Source organism: Pyrus communis, chromosome 1, assembly GCF_041283825.1.
Source record: "Pyrus communis isolate YQ-2024b chromosome 1, ASM4128382v1, whole genome shotgun sequence".
Lineage (NCBI taxonomy): Eukaryota > Viridiplantae > Streptophyta > Magnoliopsida > Rosales > Rosaceae > Pyrus > Pyrus communis.
In genome coordinates, this window is record NC_142565.1 from 4372695 (window position 1) to 4397975 (window position 25281).

Sequence of the window (25281 nt, forward strand, 5' to 3'; positions counted from 1 at the left end):
ATTGTCATTTGATATTCTTCAAAATTGTATTTTAAATGTCCACGTGTTTTAGCAAATTTTCATTATTTTCATCGAAAACAACCGATATTGATCTCGATATATCCATCAATATTTTTACAAACTTGGACATTGATGTTTCTATCAGTACCTATACTTTAGACACTGACTAGGTTTATTGCCACCAAAGTCTTAGTTCGGCCCTCATATAACGAGCTCAAAACTAAATTATTATTGTTCCATACGACTTAGTCCAAACTTTTAACGAGCTCAAAACTAAATTATTGTCAATCCATACAACTTAGTCCAAACTTTTATCCCGAAAAAATAAATTGATTTGTCAAGACGGAAGAAGTCGTATTGGGTAGGTTTTATCAGCATCTCCATATTCTTCATGGGAACTGTAACAGGGTATGGAAGATATCGGAAGATACAAAACGGTATGTTTGACCCGTCTCTTTGTATGGTTTGCAGTAATTTGGCTCCTACCTATTCACACCACAAGGCTAATTTCCAAACAAAACGTAAAGAAAACAGGCTTCTGTTCAAATTTGAAGTGTCAAAGCAAAGAGTTCAAAACTTGGAAGTTGGACAAAGAAATAGCAGGAAAAAGAGGGGCGATATTTTATCTGATTAGGGTTTCGTTGATGGGTCCCTTTCTTTTATGGTAGGAGAGACTTAAAAGCATCAGTTTCTTTCTTTTTGAGTATTCAGTTTCTTTCGTTAGCTAAAATATCAACACAAGAATCATTTTACTTTCGATCCTTATTCTGTTGAGTCCATATAGAATTCATAAGTGTTCGAAAACCGTAATAAAATAGCTAAAATAAGAAATCATATTAAATTAGGTTGCTCATTGTGTGGCCTAACCGAACTCTCCTTCCTCCTTTAGTGTAAAAATATCGATTTATTAAAACAATAAGGGATCATACCAATTAAGGGGCTAGTTGATTCAAGTTCGTTTATTTATCTTCAGTTTCTTATTCAAGTGGTTTTTGAGATTGAGATAACTCCTCATTTTGTTCCATGAGATTTGAAATCATTATAAGTGGTTTTTGACTTTATCCAACAGCAATCATTTTGGCCTTCCATGAAAAATTCTGTTAAATAATAACTAAAATGACAAAAATACGCTCAATTTAATAAATAATTATTCAAATAATTTGATAAAAATTGAGGGTGTTTTTGTCATCTTATTTTTACTTAATGGAGATTTTTACAGAATGATCAAAATAATTGATGGTGGGCAAACTCAGAACCACCTCTATCAATTCTAAATCTTAAGAATCAAAATGAAGAGTTATGTAAATATGAATCATCATTTTGAATAAATTACACAATAAATATTATAAATCATTGTCATGACAATTTGAAAATTCTTAATTATTAGTCATTGAGTCGTCGTTACTTGTATAATTTGATTTCTATAACGATTCTCGATAAAACATTAAACAGTCGTTCCCTTGAATTGAATGAGGATTCTCTTCAAATCCTCTTATTCTAGTAATTCTCTAATCACGTTCGTTCATCGTATATCGTGCTATTATAAATTATTGTAAATTTTTTTGTTTAAAATTGAATATTAACAATACAACAACAACAAAGCATTTTCCCACTAGATGAGGAAAATTGAATATTAACAGTATCTGACAAAAATTAATAATACAATATACGATGAATGAATATGATTGAATAATCTTCAAAATCCACACAAAGAGGATCCGAAGAAGATCATCCTTCCCCTGAATTAGTCATAAACAACACACCCGCAAGGATTCGGAGTGCTGACGTGGCCCATGAAACTTTGACAAGTATGCCTCTTTGTATCAACAACGAAGAAAAACATCCCACACCCTCTGCAAACATCATCTCGGTTCTCGAAACCTTTATCTAACACGTGCCTCCTCGCCATGTCACGTGTCCAAGACAGGTGGAGCAACAAGAACACCGCCACCGACCCTCTCACACCCTCCATCCCCTATATATATATCTATCCCAACCTAACGAACCCCATTGACTTAAAAATCAGGGTTCGACAATGGAGATCCCTCTCTGTCGCACAAAAACGCTCAACTTTCGCCCAACCATCCTCCCCACACGCACAGCCAGGGCCCCTACAACTCCCAACAGTTTAGGTTTGAGGCCTAGGACCTGGCAGAATCGTGGGGCGATCTTCAGGCAGCAAAGCTTGGACCGCAAGAAACCGGCGGTGGCGGTGAGGTGCGGGGACGTGGAATGCTCATCCGAGGTGGAAAACGAATTGGAGGCGGAGCTGCGGCCGGAAGAAGAAGAGGAGTGGATGAGGGAAGGGAGGTGGAGCGAGAAGTGCGGAGACAGAGGAGTGGTGGAGCTTTTGGAATGTTTGGAGCGTGAAGCGATCATGGGGGAAGATGAAGGCAAAGAACCTAACGACTACCATAGAAGGGCTCAAATATTTTACAAGAGCTCTAGGGTTTTTCAGGCTCTCAAGAAACGTTCCCAATCTTGATTTTCCATTTTTAATTTGGTTTTAGCTTTTAAATGCTGTGTTTAATTTGTAATCAATAATCCAACCGTCTAATGTTTGAGGCTTACCCCCCCCCCCCTCCTCCCACCCCTCTCCTCCCATCTTGTTTTGTGTTTTAATTTCAAGAAGTATTGTTCATACAAAGTTGTAAAAGCAAGGAAGGGTTAGAAGAGCGAAAAGCACTTCCAGAACAAATGCATTGTAAAACTATTCCGAAATAACCCAGTCTTATTCGGTATTTATCCACTAAAAGTTCATTAAAGTTCGGCAGAATTATTATGGATATCTTGATACAAATTTGAGGGTGGCTAGAAAGCTCCCAATTGTTTTTGTGTTTTCTAGATTATAAAAGCACTTCTTATTCGCCACTTAGTACAACAGTTTAGGAATATTCTTTTTCAGTTAATTGTGAGGCTTACCCGTTTCTTATTCTTCTTGTGTAAATAATATTGGTTGTTAAAAAAAAAAAAAATTGGAAAAGAAAAAAAAAAACACTTATGGTTCAGATTGTCCCAAGTTATGTACTGCCAAGTTCTTGAGGAAGAATAACGCACTTTTGGTGCTAGGTATACTAATTTATGTCCTACCAACTTCTGCAGGATGAATCGACTTAGATTCCTAATAAAAATCTGTAAAGCATTTAATGTTTAAGCCCGAATTTTAATAACAAAATTAGTTGCGGTCCTAACAATGTTTTACAAGAAGTACTTCTCGTAAAAGCATGCCCAAGGCGTACTCAGAAACACTTGCTTCAACATCGTCAAAAGCACGTGATTCCACTGTCAAAAGCAAACCAACACAAGCTTACTTGCTTCAACATTGTCAAAAGCACTTGCTTCCACTGTCAAAAGCAAACCAACAACTAAAGCTTGCGTGCAGAATAAAAATGATTTTCGCACTCCTTTTTTCTTCATTTTTCAGTTTTCTAATTTTTAAATTGATTAAACTAAAAAGAATCACGGGACAGAAAAAAGAAAAGTGCAGAAGGAGAAAACGAGAGTTGAACTCTGACGATTGAAACTAACCTCCTCCGGTAACTCACAACAAAAACAACACAAGACAACCTGAGACACCATCCCTAGCCTGGAATAACATTCACACTAACACAGCGATATGAAATTATTAATCATCGGTGAAACGAAATAAAAGAGTCGATTCAATAAAAAGCAAACAAATTAAGCCTACCAACCCTAGAAGAAGAAAACATGATCAACGAAAGAATTATATATGCTACAATATTCTGAAACGGATCCATCCGTCCGACTAGTTCCCATTCGTCCAACTGCCCTAATCGCACAACCACGGTACAAACTGCTCGTTTTATGACTCTTATGACGTCGAAACGGCAATAAAATGTCCATGGCTCCTACAGAATCCCTAACAGAACTTCCAACGATTATTGCAGTTTACACATGTTACATACGTTGTCATAGGTTCATCCGCACTCCGGGTCTGCATTTGGTAGTAAGTGGTCTTGCGCTGTCCGCATCGACCGCATTTGAATTGATCGGTTGTGGCTTTTGGTGCACCTCCACGCTCGCACTCAAACAATGCTTTTTGTTCAAGCTTTTGGTTCTCCTCTTGCCTCTGATCACTTGCCATTTCCGCTGTTGACAGGTCCACGAGCCTCTCTGCCTTGATATGTCCAAGCAGAACTTTTCTGCGGAAATCTGGATTCTTTTGGTCCTTCAGGTTGAAAATCAAAGATCGATACTTGGCCTTCTGGGAACCGGTGGAACCACCCCAGTTCTCAAACAGCACAGATTCCACGGTGACAGCAACTCGAATAGGATCAGCTGCATTCACCTCATCCACAAACCTTTCATCACCCTCCTCAGAAACCTTGGACAAAGCCTCATGCAGCAGTACCCTCACTTTGTCCCGAGCTGTATCATTACACTTAATCATCGAGGTTAACTTTGGGGGATCAGAAGAGTTCAGTGCTGGTTTCTTCACGTCCTTCACTACCCTTTCAACCTTCACACTCTCCACTGAAGCAGCTTTCTCAGTCTTGACAGGATTAACATTTTGAACCTTTCTTTCTGTTTTGATAGTTCCGGAACTATAAGCTTTCTCAGAGCTTGGTTTGGCATCACGATCAACCTTCTTAACCTCAACAGGTTCAGCCTTGGAAACCTTCTCAACCTTCACAGCAGATGTCTTCTGAACCTTCTCAGGCCTGGGGCTGTCGGCACGTGGAGAATCACGTTTTAGAGAGTCTATTCTTTCCAAGTTTCCATTTTTCACATTTTTCCCTACCTCGCTCATAACAATCTCTTTCCATTTCTCCAACAGGCCTGAAGCAACCGACTGTATTTTCTTTCTAGGATGTTTTGTGAGATGTCGAAGACGCTTTCCAACCTGAAAAATTACACATCAAAGGTCAGAAGAACAAGCTTCAAATCCAATTTCATGCCTTTCCAACCATGCACCATAGCAAAAGATATAGACAATGCAGCATTTTTGGGTCCTAAACGGACAAGTGCCTGGGGCGGGACATCTAGATACAGAACTTCAATTTAATCCTAAATGCAGCTATAATCTACGTCTCTAAGAACTGAAACCGCATACCATCGTTTCGGAAACAGTTGAATCCATATAAGATAAAATATCAATGTGATATCTCAAATTAGGGCAAATAATTTTCGATCTATGAATGATAAGTTCAAATTGTTATAGTCTACCAAATTTATTCGTAAAAAAAATAAAAAATAAAAATAAAAATAAGACTTTCAGATCAAAAATTGATTCATGTTATCTAGATGTGAGTAATTGAATTAACAGTGGAGAATAAAATCAAATCAACATTTTGACCCAAAAAATGAAACCTAAATTCAAATTAAATTGAAATCTAAAGTCAAAATTAAATTGGGGGAAAAAGGAAAAAGGAACATACTTGGGTTGAGACGAGGATTTGATGAGTGACGGGAAAATTATTGAGCTGCTCGAAGGCCTCAAGGCATTCGCTTTCCTCGGCTCCTCCGTCGCAAGATGTGGCGGCGTCCGCCGATTTCTTCACGGCGTCGAACAACTCCAGAAGATCCTTCTCCATCGCCCCCAATTCGCAATTTTTCCTCTAAATTGAATTCCAAAATCCACCCTTTGATAAGTGAATCGAAGGGGAAAAAACCCACAAAACCTAGAAATCGAATCGACGGGGAGGAGTGAGAAACTTAGATAGAGAGAGAGAGGTCGTTGGGACTGTCGAAAGTCCTCTCCTTTATTTCGCTTCCGATAAAATTTCCTCTTCTGTTTCGAGAGGCGACGTAAACGTTTAGACTAAATCCTACTGTGATCGGGAGATCAACGGCCCATGTTGTGGCACGTGCGCTTTAGGGTTCGGTTTTCCTGTTTGTTACCATTGCTCTTACTTTTGTTATGGAGTTTGGCGCGTCTGCTTACGCGCCTTCTTGAGTGTACCACCAACTACCAAAACCTAAAACTAGAAAAAGAACAGGAATCCACAGATTGAGTTCGTTACTTTCGCACGCTTTTGCCTTTCCCTTTTTATTTTGAAATTTTTTTTTGTTTTACAATAAATTTTATTAAATTAGATGTTAGATTAACTCTTAACGGAATTCAGATCATCACCGTCATATAAAGATTCAACACATTTCCACAACTATGGTAAAATGTTACTTGCATGACGATATTAACTTTAGTAGAGAATGAATTATTCCTTATCCTCATAATGAACCTGTAATTCAAATTCATTTTTTGTAATAATCAAATACTTTTAAATTAAATAAAAAAATTGGTCTATCCAAACAAGGTCAGGTACCCAAATACAAAAATATTGCACGAGAGTCCCTTTAACTTTCCTGCTGCACTTCTCTTTTTATTTATGTCTCTTGATTTTTCTTTATTCAATCCAAAAGATAGACAAAAGAGACGAGGTGCAAGACAAAAAAAAAAAATTAAAGAGAAGTGTGAGAATCACTTCTTATTGCATGAGTGCCGTTCTATATACAAATTAGATTTTAGAAACTCCCAAATTTCGACAGGAAAAACCATTAAGAAGTGATTTCTCTTCAACTTCAAATCACTATGGGACACAAAAAATAAGCGATTTTCCTTAAAATGCAAATCATTTTTAACTCGATTAAAATCAGAAAAAGAAAAAATTTTGGACAAACGTCAGACTGTAATTTGCATGTAGAAGGAATGGCTAAGGAACGGCTTGTCCATTTACATAACGTGTGAATTTCATATGCTTATTTATTTTCAACAGGGTTAGGAGATCACATTCACATGCCAAACAAAACACAGCTAAAAAGAAAGTAAATAGCAAGAATGCACAAACAAAGACGCCATAATTAGTCAAATAATGCAAAGAAGGGCCTTCGCATTGTAATTAACGATGATCAACACGTAATTAACGACGATCAACATGTAATTAACGACGATCAAGTGTACGAAAGTACAAGATTATTTGCATAAACTCTTCAACTGTAGTCTCATCAAAACATGATGTCCCATGGTTATATCAGTCCACAAAACAGAAACCCAAAAGTTTTACCAGAATGTTCAATTCCCTTCCTCACTTAGCTTCCGGCTCCGGCTTCTCAATAAACGTCTTCCTAATCCAATCAAACGGCTGCAAATAGAATCACAAACTATTAGACTTAATTGTTAGATCACTAAGGTATCGTTTGGTATGCAGACGGGGCGGAACGGAATGGGACGGAACGGGACATGACGGAACTGAACGGGAGCAAATATACCCTCGGATGGAAACAAGGAGGAAGAAGAAGGAGACGGAGAGGTTATAATTTTGTGTTCCACGGATGTGGAACGAGTCGTTCCAGGGGTGAGGTGGAACGAAAATTCATCCAAAACTCGTCCCTTGGAACAGCTCGTTCCACCCGTTTTAGGCACACCAAACGTGGGACGGCACGCCTTGTCCCACTCTGTTCCATCCCGTCCCACGTACCAAACGGTAACTAACTTACAAGGGCAAAGTAACAACGATGTAAACATGGGTTCTGGGAAACTGCAGACACACAACCAGAGCTCGGAGAAGTTAACGAAACTACCGACGGGTCGAAATTAAAGAAAATTAACAATGACAACAAGATAAATTGCATCTTGTGCACCAAATTGTAGATGGATTTCATCCAAGCATAACTCTCGTAAGCATCCACCAACACAAGTCCAACGAAATGCTGCTACGAGAGCTGATGATTTTAGTTCTTTACTTTCACACGATTATAATCATCCGCTAATGATTTCAATTCCCTTCACTTTTCATCCAAAACTTTTTTTTTTTTTTTTTTTAATTCTCACACATAGCAAATGAAAACAAATCTCCAGTTGTGGCACTCGGTATCTTTTCAGATGAAAACAGTTTTCGCGTGATTTCGAAATTATAAACCGATCAAAGTTTCAGCAACAAGCAGACTACTCAATCAGAAAACACATTCATCGGATTTTTTTTTTTTTTTTTTTTATCAGGCACATACATCAGAATGCGAACCCATGGAAATCAGCTGTAGTTATCAGCAATTATAAGCAACAACACAGAAATACGGTAAAATATACAGTCCAAACCTTAGTTTTCATGCAAATGGAGTCATCATCCAAAAGGCGCTAGTCGGCCGGCTAGCAGTTTTTTTTCAATTTTAATTAAATTTCTTATATACATAAATTGTACAATTGAATATCATTATAAAGTATTAGAACATTTTTTTTTGTCACACTATAGATTTTGTTAGATTAACCATCGACATAATTTGAACTCATACAACCATGCAATAGCTTAACACTTTGACCACTGTAGTAAAATACCACTTACGTGTTGAAAACATTGATTCAAGTATCGAACAACACACTTTATTGAAAATAAAATGCATATAAAGGTTATTTATTTTTTGTTTAAAACGAGACTTGCGATCTAGGATTTAGGTGGGTTAGGCAGACATCGATTTAGGTTTTTTCTTAATTTTTAAATCATTAGGAATTAATCCGACAATGACTAAACATCTAGTGCCTAAACAGAGCCAAGACGACGCTAACCGGAAATTTTTAGATCAATGATCATCCGCAATCTTAATGCTACAATTCCTTAAAATAAAACATGGATTTCTGATAATCTTTGATCAAATTTGCACACGTGAAATGATTGATTTGATTTAAAAAAGAAGACAAAGGGCGCGATCAAACAGAGTGCATGGAAAATCGAAGTGACAGGGATGGGGATTTACAGACCTGCACGAGCCAAAGCGCACCGGTAAAGGCGGCAACGCCCCACCCGACGGCGGATTGGAGATCGGTAGTATGGGGACGAAGCCTTGGCTTCACGAACTTGAACATACTCGATTCACCTGCCATTTTCTCCGACTTTCTGTATTCTCAGCCCTAACCCTCTCACAGTCACACAAATTAAATGAGCGAAATCTTTGTTTCTCATGTCACTGCCAGAATGTTCCCTGCATAATAAAGCTAGATCCTTCCGGTTCGGTCGGTCACTGGGATACTGTATCACTTGATCATTAATCTTCTACCGTTAGATTGTTCTGATGGTTTGTGGGACCCAGAAATAATCTCACTTAATCAACGTGTATATTTTTTTTTTTTCATTTTTATCAGATTATTTTTAAGAATCCAAATCCCTTCCAGATCTAATGATTATGAACCTAAGGATCAAATGATCCGGATAATTGAAATTTGATCTAACGGCTACAAACAGAAGAATCCTCTAAAAGTTATAATAATTATAATCGTTTGATTAAATTTCAACGATCCAGATCATTTAATTCTTAAACTCAGGATGAGGGTTCATTTTTTAATCATTTTTGCTTTTTCCAATTTTTAAGGAATTGAATTGACCGTGTAAAATTCTGTTTCGAATGCGACTCTCATGGGCCAAAACAACGGAGAGAGACATGGAGTTGGGCCTAACACCTCAAATTGATCACATGACACCATGAAAACATGAGCATAACCGCGTCATAGGAGTTCAGCTAAGTTCACTAGAGCAGTGTATCTCGTATGCACTTGTGTCTCTCTCATCTGCACTTAAGTTCGTGTCTCATAAGTGAAAGGTCGCAAGTTTGCCTCTCATTACAAGCTGCACCCCTTTCCGAGAATTTATGCTCGAAACCGCATTCGAAAGGAATAATCAAGAAAACCAGCTACATGAGTTTGCAACATTTCAGATGCAAGATTCTTAACAGAAAAACATCTCACGCCTGATTTATCATTCAACATGTCCATGTCGATTTTCGAAACATTCTTTTCTTCTTCTCTAAGTCTCTATTTAAACTGAATTTGAAAGTTGAGTAGCGTTCTACTTGATACTATCCGGTTTGCGGCCCTTGTCCGGACCACCGATGATCCCCCATGTCTCAAACTGCCTTTGTCGAGCTCGTGCCCTCTCCTTCTCTTCATCAGATTTTGACGAGAAACAGTACGGACAAGTAACTCCATATTCCCACTGAGGAGACTCCATATCTGCATCACTGACCGGTTGCTTACACCCATAGCATAACTTGTGAGTTCCCTGTGCTAAGCCATGCTCAACTGAGACCCTCTTGTCAAAGACGAAGCACTCTCCCTCCCACAGGCTCTCTGTCGGCGGAACTTCCTCAAGATACTTCAGAATTCCACCTTCTAGATGATAGACCTGAGAAACACAGATGTTCCAAATCAAACTATCAGCCAAGTTCGTTTTAACCTTCCCAAACTAATCCATTCCTACAGATAAGATTTGTGGCATAAAATAAATACAACTTGAAAGATGTTCACCTCTTCGAAGCCTTTGCTGAGGAGAAAACTTGAAGCTTTCTCACATCTAATGCCCCCAGTACAGTACATGGCAACTTTCAGAGATGTTTTTGGTTTTGACGTATCCAGCTGATTGTTGGGGCTTCCATTTGGACTCTTGACTTGCACCTCCGGATCACCATTCTCAGGTTCGGAAGGTTGAAACTGATCGTCTACCCAAGATGGGAACTCCCGGAATGCTTTAGTACTTGGATCAACTGCTCCTTTGAACTTTCCTATTCTAGTTTCATAATTATTCCGTACATCAATAACTACCTGGATATATGCATGTGTTAGGACTGCAATGAAATGCCAGCATTCATCAAAACTTCATAAAAACACAGTAAATTCTATATACACAGTATCAAGCTGTTAAAAACATGATTTTTCCAGAATTAAAAGCGAGTCATGAAGGTCAACTTTTCTAATGCACTAGGTAGCGTTGGAAATTATACTGCTTAGTTTGCATTACACTACTCATAAATCAAATAACTGAACTCAAAAACAAAAGGACGTAACACATTCTGCATATTGATTACAGCTCAGTGACAAAAGTATAAAGAAACCAATGTACGAAAGAAAGTACTCACCGTATCTGGATCGCTAATTAATGTATTCCAATCCCGTGGACTCACATACTTTCCGACCTTTTCAATTGGCGATACATCAGGCATTCCAAGACTAACAATCTGATTAAACATGTGCAATGAGAAAATCAGAACCAACCACATCATAACTGATAACAACAAAATATACACCCAAGTTAGCGATCAAGTTATGTTATAACCCGTACCTCCTTCTTCAATTTGACCCTCACATGATCCCATCTGAAAGGCGCGTCTTCCCCTGCCGCCAGAGGAGAACTACTAGTGTGTCCATGATGGATGGCTTCATCCTCAGGACTCACAGGTGACTCCAATCTTCTTAATCCCTCGAGGCGGTTATCACTCTGGATGAACTCAAGAACTTTCTCCACCGATTCTCTTGTCCCACAAATGCTCCCGTTTATCCCTTCCGGTGCAAGTATGATACCGCCTGAAACACGCTGGAGATGATCAGCTTAGTAAGGTACGAACTACACAGTACATAAGCTCAGGGAGAGTAAAACAGACTCTAATCTGTAAAAGTGAAGGCTTTTGCGAATTACTATGCACAAATTAAGAATTTAAACAATAAACTGATACAATAAAAAACGAACTTTATCGAACTATCATATGCTAATTAGCCAACAAAATTAAGATCGACATTTTCTAATCCAACAAAGCTTTAATCCCCAGTAGTCCAACGATGCATTAAGATTTGAAATTTACTTCCTTTACAGAAATTACCACAATTTAATTTAAATTTCCTGCAAATTAACCATTAACAAACTAAAAATTAAAGAAATACGGAAATGCTGATGAAATGCGGGTACCAGTTCTTCGCAGAGCTGCTTCAATGGTTGCCGCAGACGAGCATGGTCAGGAAAATCAGCGAACTTGTAGAAGGAGACCACCACGAGAATCTGCGAATCCGAGTTATCCGACCCGGGTGAGCTGGGAATCGGGACCGGACTGGTGGGCCCGGAGAAGCACCTGGAAAGCGTCATGCTTAGAGGGACGCCGCGAGAATCGGAGACCGGAATCCTAGTGGGGTTGAAGAACGGCTGAGGAGGTCGATTGGAGGGCGGCGAAATTGAAGAAGCGTGGTGGAATCTAGGGTTAGGGCTCACGGAGTGCAGTGGAGGTGACGATAGCATCCTCAGCGACAGTGATGGAGGTGACCTCCACCTTGGCATAAAGTGGGCTGGTGGAGGTAGGGTTCACGTACGGCGCTGCGCTCGTTGGGTTTCTGCATTGCTCTCGATGTGTGAATTTACAATCGTGTCCGCTGTATGGAGGGGCCACGTGGTGGGTGTATAGTGGGTTAGATGCGTGGCTCTATCCTGCGAATTCTTCAAAAAAAATTGTCTTCCACTATTTCGAATAAGTGTTGAGTGCTATTGCCAGTTGTTCTGATTGGTAGTTAGTCGAGATTGGCATCGTCTGGATCTTCTTTGAGCTAAGAGTCTATACTATCCAATCAATGCGTCGTATATTCTCTCAATCAGTGTTTTAAAAATTGACTTAAACGGTAAATGCCCCTAGTGATTTGAAGCAAATTGTTTTGAAAAATCAATCTGGAGCTAGACGGTTCTAAGCGACGGGCTAAGTGGCACCTAGGCGGTCATAGGTGGATTTGGTTTTTTATTTTTTTAAAATTGTGTGCTTTTTTATGTTTTGGTTTCATGATGGTATACTTATGAAAATGATGTACCTAATTTGCAAATGATGAATTGACTACAAGTTTATCCAATTGTGAAATGAATTGGAGAACTTTTGAGGGAATACATACAAAAAATAAAAAAATAAAAAATAAACTAGATACAACAACATTAAATAGTTTAGTCTATGTCCAATCCAATGCAAGGATCATAAATAAGAATAATTTAGCCTATCATCCAATAATACTCCTCATTATGATTATATGCTTACTGTTTTTAAATATTGAACTTGTTGGATGGATGTACTTTGTGAATTTTTCTACTTCTATTTTTGCATTTTGTCATTGTTTATTATCTATACAAGTATAGTTTTTTTGTTTAAGTGTAAATAGGCACTTATTTACAAGATATATAATAAATTTACATAAATCCGCCTAGGCGCTAAATCCTTACCTGCCGCCCAACTAACATTTAATATTTTGCAGGACCTTGGTCTCAATTAGTAGGCTGTTTATCCCAAGCCATCCTTTTTTTATAATATTTTAGCTCTCATGACTTCTACAAATACATTGTACTTTGTCACACGTAAATATATATAACAAGACACAAGTACAAATAACGGTTTACTGCAATGATAAAAATAGTTATATTTATATTTGGTCCAAATTCGATCTTCATTCATTCTTTTCCCTTCTAATAACTAACTATTTAACCCTAATGCCATCACTCTACTGAAAAACTCATTTCAATAAAAATCGGAATGTCCCATTCCAAAAGATGGATTAAATTATTATGTTTTTTTTAGCCAAAATGGTATTAGAGATTGACATAACACCTCATTTTTATCCCTAAGATTAAGATTTGAAATCAAATAAATGGTCTCTTAGTTTGTCCACTATCAATCATTTTGGTCATTTCATGAAAAATCTTTGTCAAATAAGGATCAAAATGAAAAAAATACTCTCATTTTAATGAACAATTGGCCAAATTGATTTGACAAAGTTTGAGGCAATTTTTTTTTATCTTTATTTAACAGAGATTTTTCACAGAATGATCAAAATGATTGACGGTGGATAAATTCAAGGACCAATTCCATCTTCTTTTTTTTTTTTTAACTTTTTTTTTTCTACCCTACCCCGTCTCGAACCTAGGACCTTAAACTACCCCATCCCTTTACCCACAATGATCATAGACCAGTTCTATCGATTTTAAATTTTATATATCAAAGTAAAAAGTTATACTAATATCAAATGCCTTAAAAATTATTAATTGATGTATTGGGAAAGATTTGAATTCTCACAAGTATAAAATCAAGTTAGTTGGTCAATAAAGTAAATGTCTTTTTATTTTTTAAGATTGTCGTACAATGATCAATGGACCAGCAAACCAAGTGGCCTCTAGAATCTAGATGAAAGGGTGGAAGTTGGTTTGTCAATAAAGTAATTGTTTTTGTATTTTTTAAGATTGTCGTACAATGATCAATGGACCAACAAGGTAAGTGGCCTCTAGAATATAAGATGAAAGGGTGGTGGAGTTACATTATAATACATAGTTTTCCAAAAGGAAGGGTTACATTGAGAAGCGGTGAGCCCAAGGAGTATGGTGGCAATAATTTGTATTGGGAAACTTTCGCTACCATGTTAGCAACTAGGGTTCCATTGCAACTACGTATATTTTTGTAACATTTTAATCTGCCACCTACACTTTGATATTAACTTCAAAAAGTCCAAACACGTTGCCCAATTAAAATATCCCACTTTTAGAAATTAGAAAGCTCTGTTTTTTGTGAGTTTCACGTTGTGAAAGTGTGACCACATAAATTCTATTGAGTCGAATTCTCTCCCTTCCGAATTTCCTTCCGTTCTTTCCATTTCTCTCTTACTTTCTTCTTTGTCTTTATTTCCTTATAAAAAAAATAACAAATCATGTTAACGTGGTTTAATCATGACCATTCAAGCACGAGGAAGTTGAAAAGGAGGGAATTTGGAGGGGAGAGAATCTTATTTTATAACAAGTTGTTGTATGTATATGCTTTTGGTTTTGAATGATTTTTTTGCTTTTTAATTAGTATTTTGATTTTGTAGGAGAAAGACTTATTTTAATCGTTTTAGTATGGTGCCGCATAATTGATTTGCAATGCCATATTAGAGCATGTTCAGTCATGTATAAGTTTAAGGTAGTGAATTATATGACAAAAGTACATTATTGTTGCGGAAACATGTGGACATTTTTTGTCCACAAGGCATTTGTAATATGAACGTGGCTTCTCTGCCCTTCCAGTTCTCATACACTTTCATCTCCTCCTATTTGTGCGGTCACGGTTAAGCCACATTAACATTTTATATCACTATTGCTTTTTGTCTTATTATCTCTATAAAAAAAATCAATATAAAATATTGACGTGACTTAACCGTGACCGCACAAAATAGAAAAAGATGAAAATGTATGAAAATTGGACCGGCATATAAGCTGGGTCCTTGTGTCATTACCACAAAAAGCTACAGTTTAGGGTTCAGGTGTATGAATGTCATGCAAGTTGTCATAATTTAAAGGGTAATAAATGCTTTAGTTAGGTCAGAAATGTTTTAATTGGGTTTTAATTTAATTGCGACATTTACTCTCAACATCAAAATGCGTCGCCGATAATAGACATGCGATGGGTCAATTAGCAAAGGACGTTGGTGGATGGCTACTTACCAGAGGAAGGAGTCGGTGGCGAAAGCTGGGATTTTGGGTGAGTTTCGTGCAAGAGAAAAAGGGGGCTGGAGCAGCTAGGGTTGCGAGATGAGTAAACTAGTTTTGTGATGCTAGGAGTTACTGAGAGACCATTCTTCCTCTTCAAAATCAAAAGCTCTTAAACAATTTCCAATTTGATAAGCAAGACAGGATGTGTGATTGAGGATAATTTTCAAATTTTTCTCTAAATTTTAATTAGGAACTCATTCAGATAGTCCATTAAAATGAACTTTGCATTGATGTTCTATATAAATTATTTTTTAATGTAAGCAGGATAAACTGCTTTTTAAGACGAGGTTTTGAACTCACGTCATCTTACAAATGGTCATTTACTACCGTAGTGGAAATGTGTTAAACCCTTGCATGACGACGTGAATTCAAAACATCATTTATTGCTAATTTAACAAAATTCAGCGGTTGACAAAAAAAAAAAAAAAAACTAGTCATCAATAATTCTTTATAAAATATCTCCTAACTACCATTTAAGTTCAATCTTTATTTTTCTACAAAACAGAACACATTCTCCCAAAAACATATAAAGCATGAGCCTTTAACTTTAAGAATTATTCAAAAGCTTCCAACGTCTAAGATTAAAGTTGATTAGTGAAAAAAAAAATATAAAGATAACTTAATATAATCAAAGTATAGCGAGGTAGAATCTGACAAGCAGATATGCATTGAATGATTACTCGACTTTACTACACCAAATAATATTTAAAGATAAACGCTAAGGAGAATTTTCATGAACTTTTTAAAAACTTAAAAGTGAAAGTATACATGTGTTCTTTACTTTTTCATAATTTAACGATAATTCTTATATTAACATTATAAAATATTATATAAAAGATATAAAATCACAAACAATTTATAAACAATTTTACTTTAAAAAATCTTGTCAGTAATCTCATATTCAAGAGAAAGCACATAATTTGCACAACCTACCAGGTGGGAAAAATAAGTTTGGCATCAATGATATAAGCTTTGCATCACTCGATGACATCACCTCAGCCTTGTAAGCATTTTTGGAACTTTCTCTCTTATAAAATTATGGGAAAGGGGGGCTTCACCTCCTTCCTTACATCTTCGAGTGAATTGCTTCCCACCTTCCTCCTCTCACATCATAAAACCATATCCCCTTCTCTCACCTCATCCAAACAAACCCCAATTCAACCAAAAATATTCCTTACAAAACAGAGCAAAAAAAAAGATCAGCCTAAAAGCCATCATCTTTCATGATTCACTTCCCACTCTCCAAAAGTTTGTTTGAATTTGTGTATGTAAGGAACGCTTCTGATAAGAATCGTCAAAGATAATCCGAAACGCTTTCAGTCATTTCAGAAGCAATTCGAACAGTAGTCTATCTCATACCATAAAAAGCCATGTACCCTTGATCTCTCGCTCCATCTAAGCAAAACCCATTTCAGATTTTCCCTCATAAACACAGAGAGAGAGAGAGAGAGAGAGAGAGAGAGAGAGAGAGAGAGGAGTTAAAGCTAGAAACAGAGGAAAAGCAGAGCATCCTAGAACCAATGGGAACCAACCACAAGAGACTGATCGAAGAGCTACATGAAGGCCAGAAGACGGCGGCGGAGCTTCAGATTCTGCTCCAGAATCAGTACGGAGATCGTGTCTTGGCGGAGGAGCTTTTGATGAAGATCATGACGGTATTCGCAGACAGTCTTTCTGCTCTGACTGCTTCTGATGGCCATAACGATCACCAGTCTGCTGCTTCCGGTGAGGTTTATCAGGTCAAGCCGGAACCTTCCCAAGTGGAGCACTCGCATTGCTGTGACCGGAGCTCTGAAGATTCCGGTGAGAGTCGAAAGACTCAGGCTTTCAAGGATCGGAGAGGTTGCTACAAGAGGAGGTAATGAAGTGAAATATCTCAACCACAGATTCATATCTAAATAATTGTATGCCAATTTTCTTTTATTTGTTTAATTTCCTAGCCAGTATGATACACAGATCAGCGTTGTAATGTCAGTTACTAAAGGATTTGCAAATACCTTAGTTTTTTTTGTTTTTTGGGGAAACTTGCAAATACCTTAGTTTTGATTTAAAACTCGTTTTGAAAGTTCTTTTAAACTGTATTTCAAAAAAAAAAAAAAAAAATTTGGAGTGTTTTTTTTTAGATTTTTTTGTATTTTTACTAAGAATTAATTTCAAAAATATTTTCACCAAAAATGTTTTTAATCATTTTAAGAACATCACCAATGAACCCTTAGCCTTTAACACATAGGTTAGTTGGCTATAAAAGTGTATCTCTCTCTTTAAAGCGCGTCTGAATTGTCTTTTTGTACCTCAGATTAGTATGAAATATCGTCTTGTAGCAAATATCAATTTTTTTAACAGAGTTATTTAGAATTTTTTATATAGATTTAGGCCGGTTTAAATTTTCTAATTAGATATCAATTTTATTACTAAGGATTTGCGCATATTCTCCCAAAAAAATAAAAAAGGATTTGCACATAAATAAATTAGTTGGCTAGAAAAGTGTATATCTCGCTTGAAAGCGCGTTTGTATTTATTGCTCAGGCTTGTATAAAATATCGTCTTGTAGCAAATATCAATTTTTAATGGAGTTAATTAGAATTGTTTGATATTCAATAAGAATTTTTTTTATACTTTTAAAGAAAAATGACCGGTGTAATTAAATTACTTAATATTTATTGGTTTTAAAAACTAATACAGAAAAATACGAAATTGTTTTTTAAACTGTTTTACTTCTTTTATATGACATGGAGACTAAAAGTTTGTTTCATGTTCATGGTTGCAGAAAGACATGTCAATCATGGACAATAACTTCGCCCAAAATTGAAGATGGACAGGCTTGGAGAAAATATGGCCAAAAGATAATCCTCAATGCTCCATATCCAAGGTTTGTTTTTATTTTTAAGAATTTATGATCAATTTTTTGGGAAAATGATTTATTCAAACTATTTACTCATTTGTTTTGTTTTATTTAAATAGTACAATTTAAATTAAAGACGACATGGCAATATAGGGTATAATTGGTGTTTAAATTTGTTTGCATTGCATAACTCGTTGGATTCAGCGTATGCTAGAGTTAAAAATAAAAAAATAAAAAATATTTTTAAATAATACTGATCCCTTTCAATACGCACAAATAATTGAATTAGAAAGCATAAAAGGAGTAAGGAAACCCCAAGCAGCAAAGTTAGGTGGTCACTTCGTTTTGTGGTTCCAACAAAAGCTGGGTTCACATTTCCACTTTTGATGCGATGGACGACGCACACGTATAAAGTTAAAAACACCAGGCCCCAACAATTATTGCAGCAGTGCTAATTGAAGTGCATTCGACAAACAAACAGGAGAAATGGTTTTACCAATACATGTGCATATAGTTTAACGTAGGACCGGTAAAAATGTTGTTTTTGTTGTGTTCGTATTATTTTTTTGTTATAATATGTTTTCCTAATATGTTGTGTCGTGTTAGTCTATTATTTTAACGGTTTTTAATAGGTGACTAGATAACGACCTGATTCGTTAGCGAGTCAAGTTGTTTCATGTCGTGTTAACAGGTGATGCAAGTTATTGTCGTGCCAAATATATAGATCTGACAAATGATATCTTATATGGTTTTTAATAGGTGATTCGGTAACTCATTAATAGATTATTAACAATTGATCCGATAATAATATGACTCATTAACGGATTAATTAGAAACCTGTTATTTTATTGCTAGATTAACATGTCACTTAATTTGTATCTAACCATTGAGTATGGATTTACGCATTCTCAAATTATAAAAATATTAATTTATTTTCTCGTTTTCGTACTACGGAAACATTTTACGGTAAAAAGTATAAAAAACGGTACCAGATGGACGCTAACGGTGTCATGATCTCAATCGCAGGGCTTACTTCAGATGCACAAGAAAATTTGACCAAGGTTGCAAGGCAACCAAACAAGTCCAACAAATCCAAGACAACCCACTGTCGTACCATACCACCTACATCGGCGAGCACACGTGCAGAGCCATGATCAAACCTTCACCAATGATCATCGGCTCTAATCCCTGGGAATCTCAGACTGTTAGTTCAGAATCTGGGACCCCACATCACCAAAACCCTAGTTTCTTTGGCACATCCGCACCGTCAATTCCCATCGCGAAACAAGAAGATTACAAAGTGGGGACACCAAGTGATCTAACGGACAACAGTATGTGGCATGATTTGAAGGATCACTTGGATTTATCAGAGCCTGTAGGGATCTGCGTGTCTTCCAACGAGGATGTGGTTTCAAACATGCACTGGGAAGAGGACATGGATTATGTGAAGTGTATTAATTTTGAGGATGTTTTTAATTTTGAGAGTTTCCAATGAACTCCTTGCAGTGATAGATTTGATGCTACTTCTTGTTAGCTTCTTGTAATAGCTAGGGTTGATGTGTCACTCAAGGCATTTTCCTAATAATGTTGTTCATAATCCATTTGATTTGGAAAAAGTTTAATGTTGATTGAAGTCGAAATATTATGTGTCATATCTTTACGCATGAAACGAACTCAGTGCAATGCTACTTAGCTACACAAATATTAACCGATTAGTTCTTGATCTAGTGATATTGTTGACAAGAAAAAGGAAATCTTAAGTTGTGGTGGTAGACAAAAATTTCTTAACGATCACATTAGTCGTAAAGTGATATTGTTGACTGAGAAAAAGAAAACCCTAATTTACGGTGACAGACAAACATTCTTTAACGGTTGCATTAGTCATAAAGTGGTATTATTGACGAGAAAAAGAAAACCCTAATTTATGGCGGTAGACAAAAAATTATCTGACGATCGCATCAATCATAAAGTAATAAAGAATTAAGTTAAGTTTACATTATGGTTCCAAACTTGGCCCTAAAAAGAATTAGGCTTACAAAATAACATGAATTATCACATTGCACACTTTTAAAAGTTTAAACTAGACGCATGTGAATTCAATTAATTGACTAGAATAATATATCTGTTTCATCTCACATTTCAGTTTAAATTATTGCTCTCGTAAAATAAAGTATCTTAATTTCAAACTTGTCATGGAAAGTAGTAGGCATGCACATAAGTGAATATAGTATACACTTAAAAAATAAAAAAAAATACAACCAATACGTTAGGGCAATGTGCTCATTCTCTTGCTTTTGAACCTAAATCACCATCCTTGAAGGTTAAAACACTTTAAAATATCATTTTTCGAAATACATAAATAAAGTTTGCAAACAACTATTGACCATAAAAAAAAAAGTTTACAGACGCCTGTGTGAAATTACTTTCACTAACCTTCTTAGAAGATTAGGATGACTGACTCAGATTAATTTTGTTAATTAGCTCCTATGATCTTTTCATTTGCTAGACAACAATATAAAGAAAATTGACCTGCCGGCCCAAGTACTAGCATTTCCTGCCTAGTGATCTAAATTTTTCTTGTCATCTGACTGCCATCTATGTTCAGCAGAATTGAAAATAAAATCCATACTGCTGCTGCTGCTGCCTGAATTAAACATAGTATCGGCCAAATCCATCACAGGAAAGTCAACTTCTTTACCATAACGTGTGCCGGTGGATGTACCAACGCCATCACCGCTGCCACGACCACTGCCACGACCGCCACCGATCATACCACTGCTGCTGCCTCCTTGTCTAATAGGGTTAAAGTCCATGGAAAGCCATAGAGATGTTGGAGGCTCAGTGGTTGCTGACATATGATCTTGTGGAATATGATGGTCTGCTGTTGGTGGTGGTAGAGTTGAAGGTGCAGTGGCTGACATGTGGCATGTGTGTTCACCTCTGTACATTACCTCAAATGTTAAGGGGTCATTGTCCAGCCTCTGGACTTGCTTCTTGGCTGGGCAATTGTACAGCTTTTGATGGGTGCATCTATAGTAACTCCTGAGAAAGAAACATGATATAATTAGTCAGTAAAAACACATAAAGTATCGTTTCAAAGATAAAGACAAAGAAAGTCCCATCTTCCATTCCAACAAACAAAATAAGATAAAAGACAAAGAACTTATGGCACAGACATTAACAGTTAGCGGGCAATTGTACAACTTTTGATGGGTGCATCTATAGTAACACCTAATTGTTGTGCCACAGACATTAACAGTTGGCAGGTGATAGAGTTTTTTTTTTTTTTTTTTAATTTTAACGAAAAGTTTTCGGTATTTTTTACTTTAACGAAAAATCATATTTTTACACTAAAAAATTAATTATGGGACTATTCACCTTACCCTTTATTTTGTCCTTATCATTAAAACTCAAAGTTTTATAAACATTTTCATTAGTTTTCATTTTTTTTTATGTAAACACTTCAGACGTCAAATTATAAGAACAAAAAACTTATTACCCGTCACATGCTAATCTCGTTGTCATAACGTTTATCATAGGCTACCCTAATAAAGTAATTATAAGTAAACTCTGACCCGATTTTAGAGAATAGGACTAATTGAACATTCTCAAGTCAAGGCTCCACTCTGGGCAGGGGTCTTCCCATTTACTAAGCAGCAATTGGTTATAAGAAAAAATTAAGGACCGTTCGCCAAATTCGAATTAAAACTGATTGATTGCTGACCAAGTCAAGTCTGGTCAACGCCATGAATATTTCAATATTTCCATGACAAAATGACACTAAATAATTATACCAACTTGACCAAAAGGGCTCCAATATCTAGCATATATGGCATGCCTGACCGTGGCCAACCCACTACGATGAAGTAGAAGTGGAAGAACGTTGCAAATATTTGAATTGAAAGTGTCAAACAAGATATAATTAACCTTAATCTATATGGTTATGGTCAAATTAATTACCTTGGGAATCTGTTGTTCATGATCTCCTTTTGGCCGTATTTTCTCCAGGTGAAGCCATCTTCTGGCGGGATTTCAGTGTTTCCAATCCTAGGTGCTGGCACTGTTATTTTGTTAATCACCCCTTGATCTTTCCTATTTAAGTAATCAAAATGAACATAAAATAATATGATTAGAAAACAAATGCATGCTGCCAAAATAGTTTGGAAAGAACTTTGATTGACACAGTGAAAGTTTATATGCTTTATCGGGGTCATTTTCTAAGAAGCAGCTTGGTAATGCTCTTCTGCTTTCAACGCATTTTCCTTCTTTCTTCTTAGCGAAGTTACTGTATTTGTACTTTCATACTCTAATTGTGGAACATACGTCTGTTTTTATTGATAATGTGTTGATATCATCGTCGTCAACAAAATGTATGTATAAGCTATCAGTAGATTCTCGACAATATTAAATACATTACTGACTATACGTGTATTGTTCAACCGCTATGCACACACAAAACAATAATCTTTTACGATGTTGTATTGTTGCGTGACAATAATTCTAGACAATGTTTTTACGTATACATGCACAAATTAATTAAGATCATGTTACAAAATAATCACATAATCTAAGCTCTCAACTAAATTCGTAAATACACATACCTTCGTCGCGGTCTTTGTGTGCTTGATGACGCAATGTTCACGTTAGAAGCTGACACATCTGCTGCCTGAAAACCCCCAATTGCCGCCTCCGAAACCCGGACATCAACGCCGCCACTGACCTTTGCTTCGTTTCGATCAGCTGCTAGTTGGGTTTGGATTATATCCATTGCCTGCGTATTAGACCTCAGCCATTGTTCAACACTCGTTCCAATCTGCTGGTGCTCAAGTGTTAATAGGTTGTGAAGATATGAAGTACTACTTGAGCCTTGACTATGTAAAACCCTTTCTTTTGCTGAACCAAAAATCTTTGTGATTTCTTCCAAAGAATTGGAGAGTAAGTCAGGTTGGGTGGCCAAGTTGGGTAAGGTTTCTTTAAGCTTTCCGGCCAACATGCATCCATGGAGGATTAAAGAAATGATTTCTTCCATGGATTCTGGTTCTGGCAGCTTTTGCTTTTTTTGGGTTGGTTTCGATTCGAACATGCTATATGGTGGTGGTGGGGAAATTTAAAGTGTTGTGAATATAAGCTGCTTTTGTGAGGCTTCTTCTGAGTTGGTGTTTCATGAAAAAGATAGAGAAATTGTTCAAAGGTATTTATGTTTATTTTACACGGTACAAAATTTGGAAAATATGCAAATTTGACTAAGTCTTGGTCAGATTGGAACAAGTGTGGTCTACTTAATTCGGATTTCAATTTCAACCCTTCTCTTTTCCATCGAGTCTAGAAGACGACTTGCTTCATTGAAACCAATTTTGTTGGATCCCTTAGGGAACTTCTCAGAGGTTTAAAGTTATTAACTTAGCCACAATTTTTTTACGTAACATATTTTAAACTAGCTATTTTAATTTACGGAGCGAAATTCAAACTTGTGTGTGAGGGACGAGCATATTATCTTGATTAACTGATCTAATCAAAATATGCTACAACATATATATGTTTGAAATAACTCATTTTAATGAGTCTTTTACTTATCTATAATGTGAAAAAAAATCCACATATGTTGTAGTGAATAAAGTAACCGAGTGTAACATATATATATATAAGATCATTTTGGTATAGAAAATGGTTAAGGAGTTTGAATTGTAGAAATTTTATACATTTATACGTTTGAATGAGTTTTTTACTTATCTATAACGTGAAAGTTAATTATCCACATATATTAACGCGAACAAAATTACCTAGCGTAACATACAAGATCATTTTAGTATAGAAAATGGTCAAAGAGTAGAATCGTGGAAATTTTAGTTATTCCTTAAAAAAAATGATGACTCAACCATTGCTTATACTAGACCATTGAGGAAAATGTTATTTACCAAGTTAACAATGTTAAATTAGTGTTAGAAACCCTTGCCCCTACGTCAAGTTTGTGTTGAAGGAAAATTGGTCCTCCACTGAAATCCTATACAAACCAATCACAGAGAGGTAGTCAAGATTCCATGAGTCCCCGACCCCATTACTCTCTTTCCATGAAATAGTGTAGGACAAGGGCAAACTTTACATATGGGTGGCTGGGAATAAGGATCCGCCCTGATCTTCTTTATGAGAATTCCAAGAATTCGTGTATCGTGTCTGTTCATCGTACATCGTACGGTCAGAAACTATTTTAAATTTTATTATTTAAAATTGAACACAAACAGTATCTGACGAAAACTAACCACATGATGTACTATGAACGGACACGATTTACGGATCTTTGAGATCCTAACAAATAGGATCCAGAGAGGATCCTGATTCGGCCACTGGTATTACACCTCAAAAGTATAATTTAAATAAACAACCAAAGGTTGTTAAGAACTACCATGCTTTTCAATTTTGTTATTGATCATTTCTGTTCATTTAAATTTCTTAAAAAATTTAAAATTTATGAGTTGTTTTTTCTACCCAAAAGCAATGGGAAAGGAGGTGGAGGAGGAGATAAAGGAAAAAGGAAATTAAACTTCTTTTTTGTAAAGACTAAACATGGGTAAGAGAAAAACGTACCTAGCAATTGAGGTCATCTGAACCCAATAACCCCACCTTGGACAGTCCAAGCTGGATATTTTAAGAGCTGGTGTGCCAAAAAAGTCGAGAGAATTTCTCTTGCTATTGGTTGTATATTTGTACATGACAAAAGAGATAAACACAAAAGAATATACAACATGAGATAGTTGAGATAATCTCTCGCCCTTACAACTGTAAATGATTGTATATTCTGTCATCATACTGCGAAGTATTGTTGGCCACATCACGGAGGTAGTACCTCGAAATCATGTCCGATTCTTGCTTGCAAGTTGAGACAGGTACACATGATCGTTAATGCTTCCAATTTAGTTTGGTTGTCTTCTTGTAATTTTGGTTTCTGCAGGAACCACAGCTCACAGCAAGTAAAAACTTTAAGCTGAAGAAGATATTCTCCCTGTGATTTTCGTCATCTGTTTTCGTTCTCCTGTTTTGTATACGAAAAAATGCAAGTCCACAGCACCATAAAATCACAGGCTTAATTAACAAGGAAAATGCATATTTATCACTTACATTACAATATTATGCTAAAATCATCTCATTATTCATGTCAAGAAGAAAACAGGAACTGAAGAAAAAAAACTA

At 36.4% G+C, this 25281-nt stretch overlaps 5 protein-coding genes across 5 annotated transcripts; 2 read left to right on the forward strand and 3 right to left on the reverse strand.

Moving 5' to 3' along the window:
• The first annotated feature begins 1991 nt into the window (after positions 1-1991).
• On the forward strand, positions 1992-2765 carry LOC148699007 (uncharacterized). The gene has a single exon (XM_088693460.1). It carries the CDS (start codon positions 2036-2038, stop codon positions 2483-2485), a length of 450 nt encoding a protein of 149 aa, XP_088549586.1. The 5' UTR covers positions 1992-2035; the 3' UTR covers positions 2486-2765.
• Positions 2766-3597: 832 nt separating this feature from the next.
• On the reverse strand, positions 3598-5764 carry LOC137720033 (transcription elongation factor TFIIS). Its single transcript, XM_068459032.2, has 2 exons — positions 5400-5764; positions 3598-4864 (listed from the first exon to the last, which is right to left on the reverse strand). The coding sequence occupies exons 1-2, from the start codon at positions 5553-5555 to the stop codon at positions 3881-3883; spliced, it is 1140 nt and encodes a 379-aa protein (XP_068315133.2). The 5' UTR covers positions 5556-5764; the 3' UTR covers positions 3598-3880.
• Positions 5765-9591: 3827 nt separating this feature from the next.
• On the reverse strand, positions 9592-12277 carry LOC137720941 (rhodanese-like domain-containing protein 7). Its single transcript, XM_068460065.2, has 5 exons — positions 11682-12277; positions 11061-11312; positions 10858-10956; positions 10250-10543; positions 9592-10127 (listed from the first exon to the last, which is right to left on the reverse strand). Exons 1-5 carry the CDS (start codon positions 12042-12044, stop codon positions 9792-9794), a joined length of 1344 nt encoding a protein of 447 aa, XP_068316166.2. The 5' UTR covers positions 12045-12277; the 3' UTR covers positions 9592-9791.
• A 4038-nt stretch (positions 12278-16315) lies between these two features.
• On the forward strand, positions 16316-19736 carry LOC137720759 (WRKY DNA-binding transcription factor 70). Its single transcript, XM_068459875.2, has 3 exons — positions 16316-17112; positions 18022-18123; positions 19123-19736. Exons 1-3 carry the CDS (start codon positions 16775-16777, stop codon positions 19589-19591), a joined length of 909 nt encoding a protein of 302 aa, XP_068315976.2. The 5' UTR covers positions 16316-16774; the 3' UTR covers positions 19592-19736.
• A 652-nt stretch (positions 19737-20388) lies between these two features.
• Positions 20389-23244, reverse strand: LOC137721576 (WRKY transcription factor 55). Its single transcript, XM_068460669.2, has 3 exons — positions 22698-23244; positions 22057-22188; positions 20389-21138 (listed from the first exon to the last, which is right to left on the reverse strand). The coding sequence occupies exons 1-3, from the start codon at positions 23177-23179 to the stop codon at positions 20655-20657; spliced, it is 1098 nt and encodes a 365-aa protein (XP_068316770.1). The 5' UTR covers positions 23180-23244; the 3' UTR covers positions 20389-20654.
• Positions 23245-25281: the final 2037 nt, after the last annotated feature.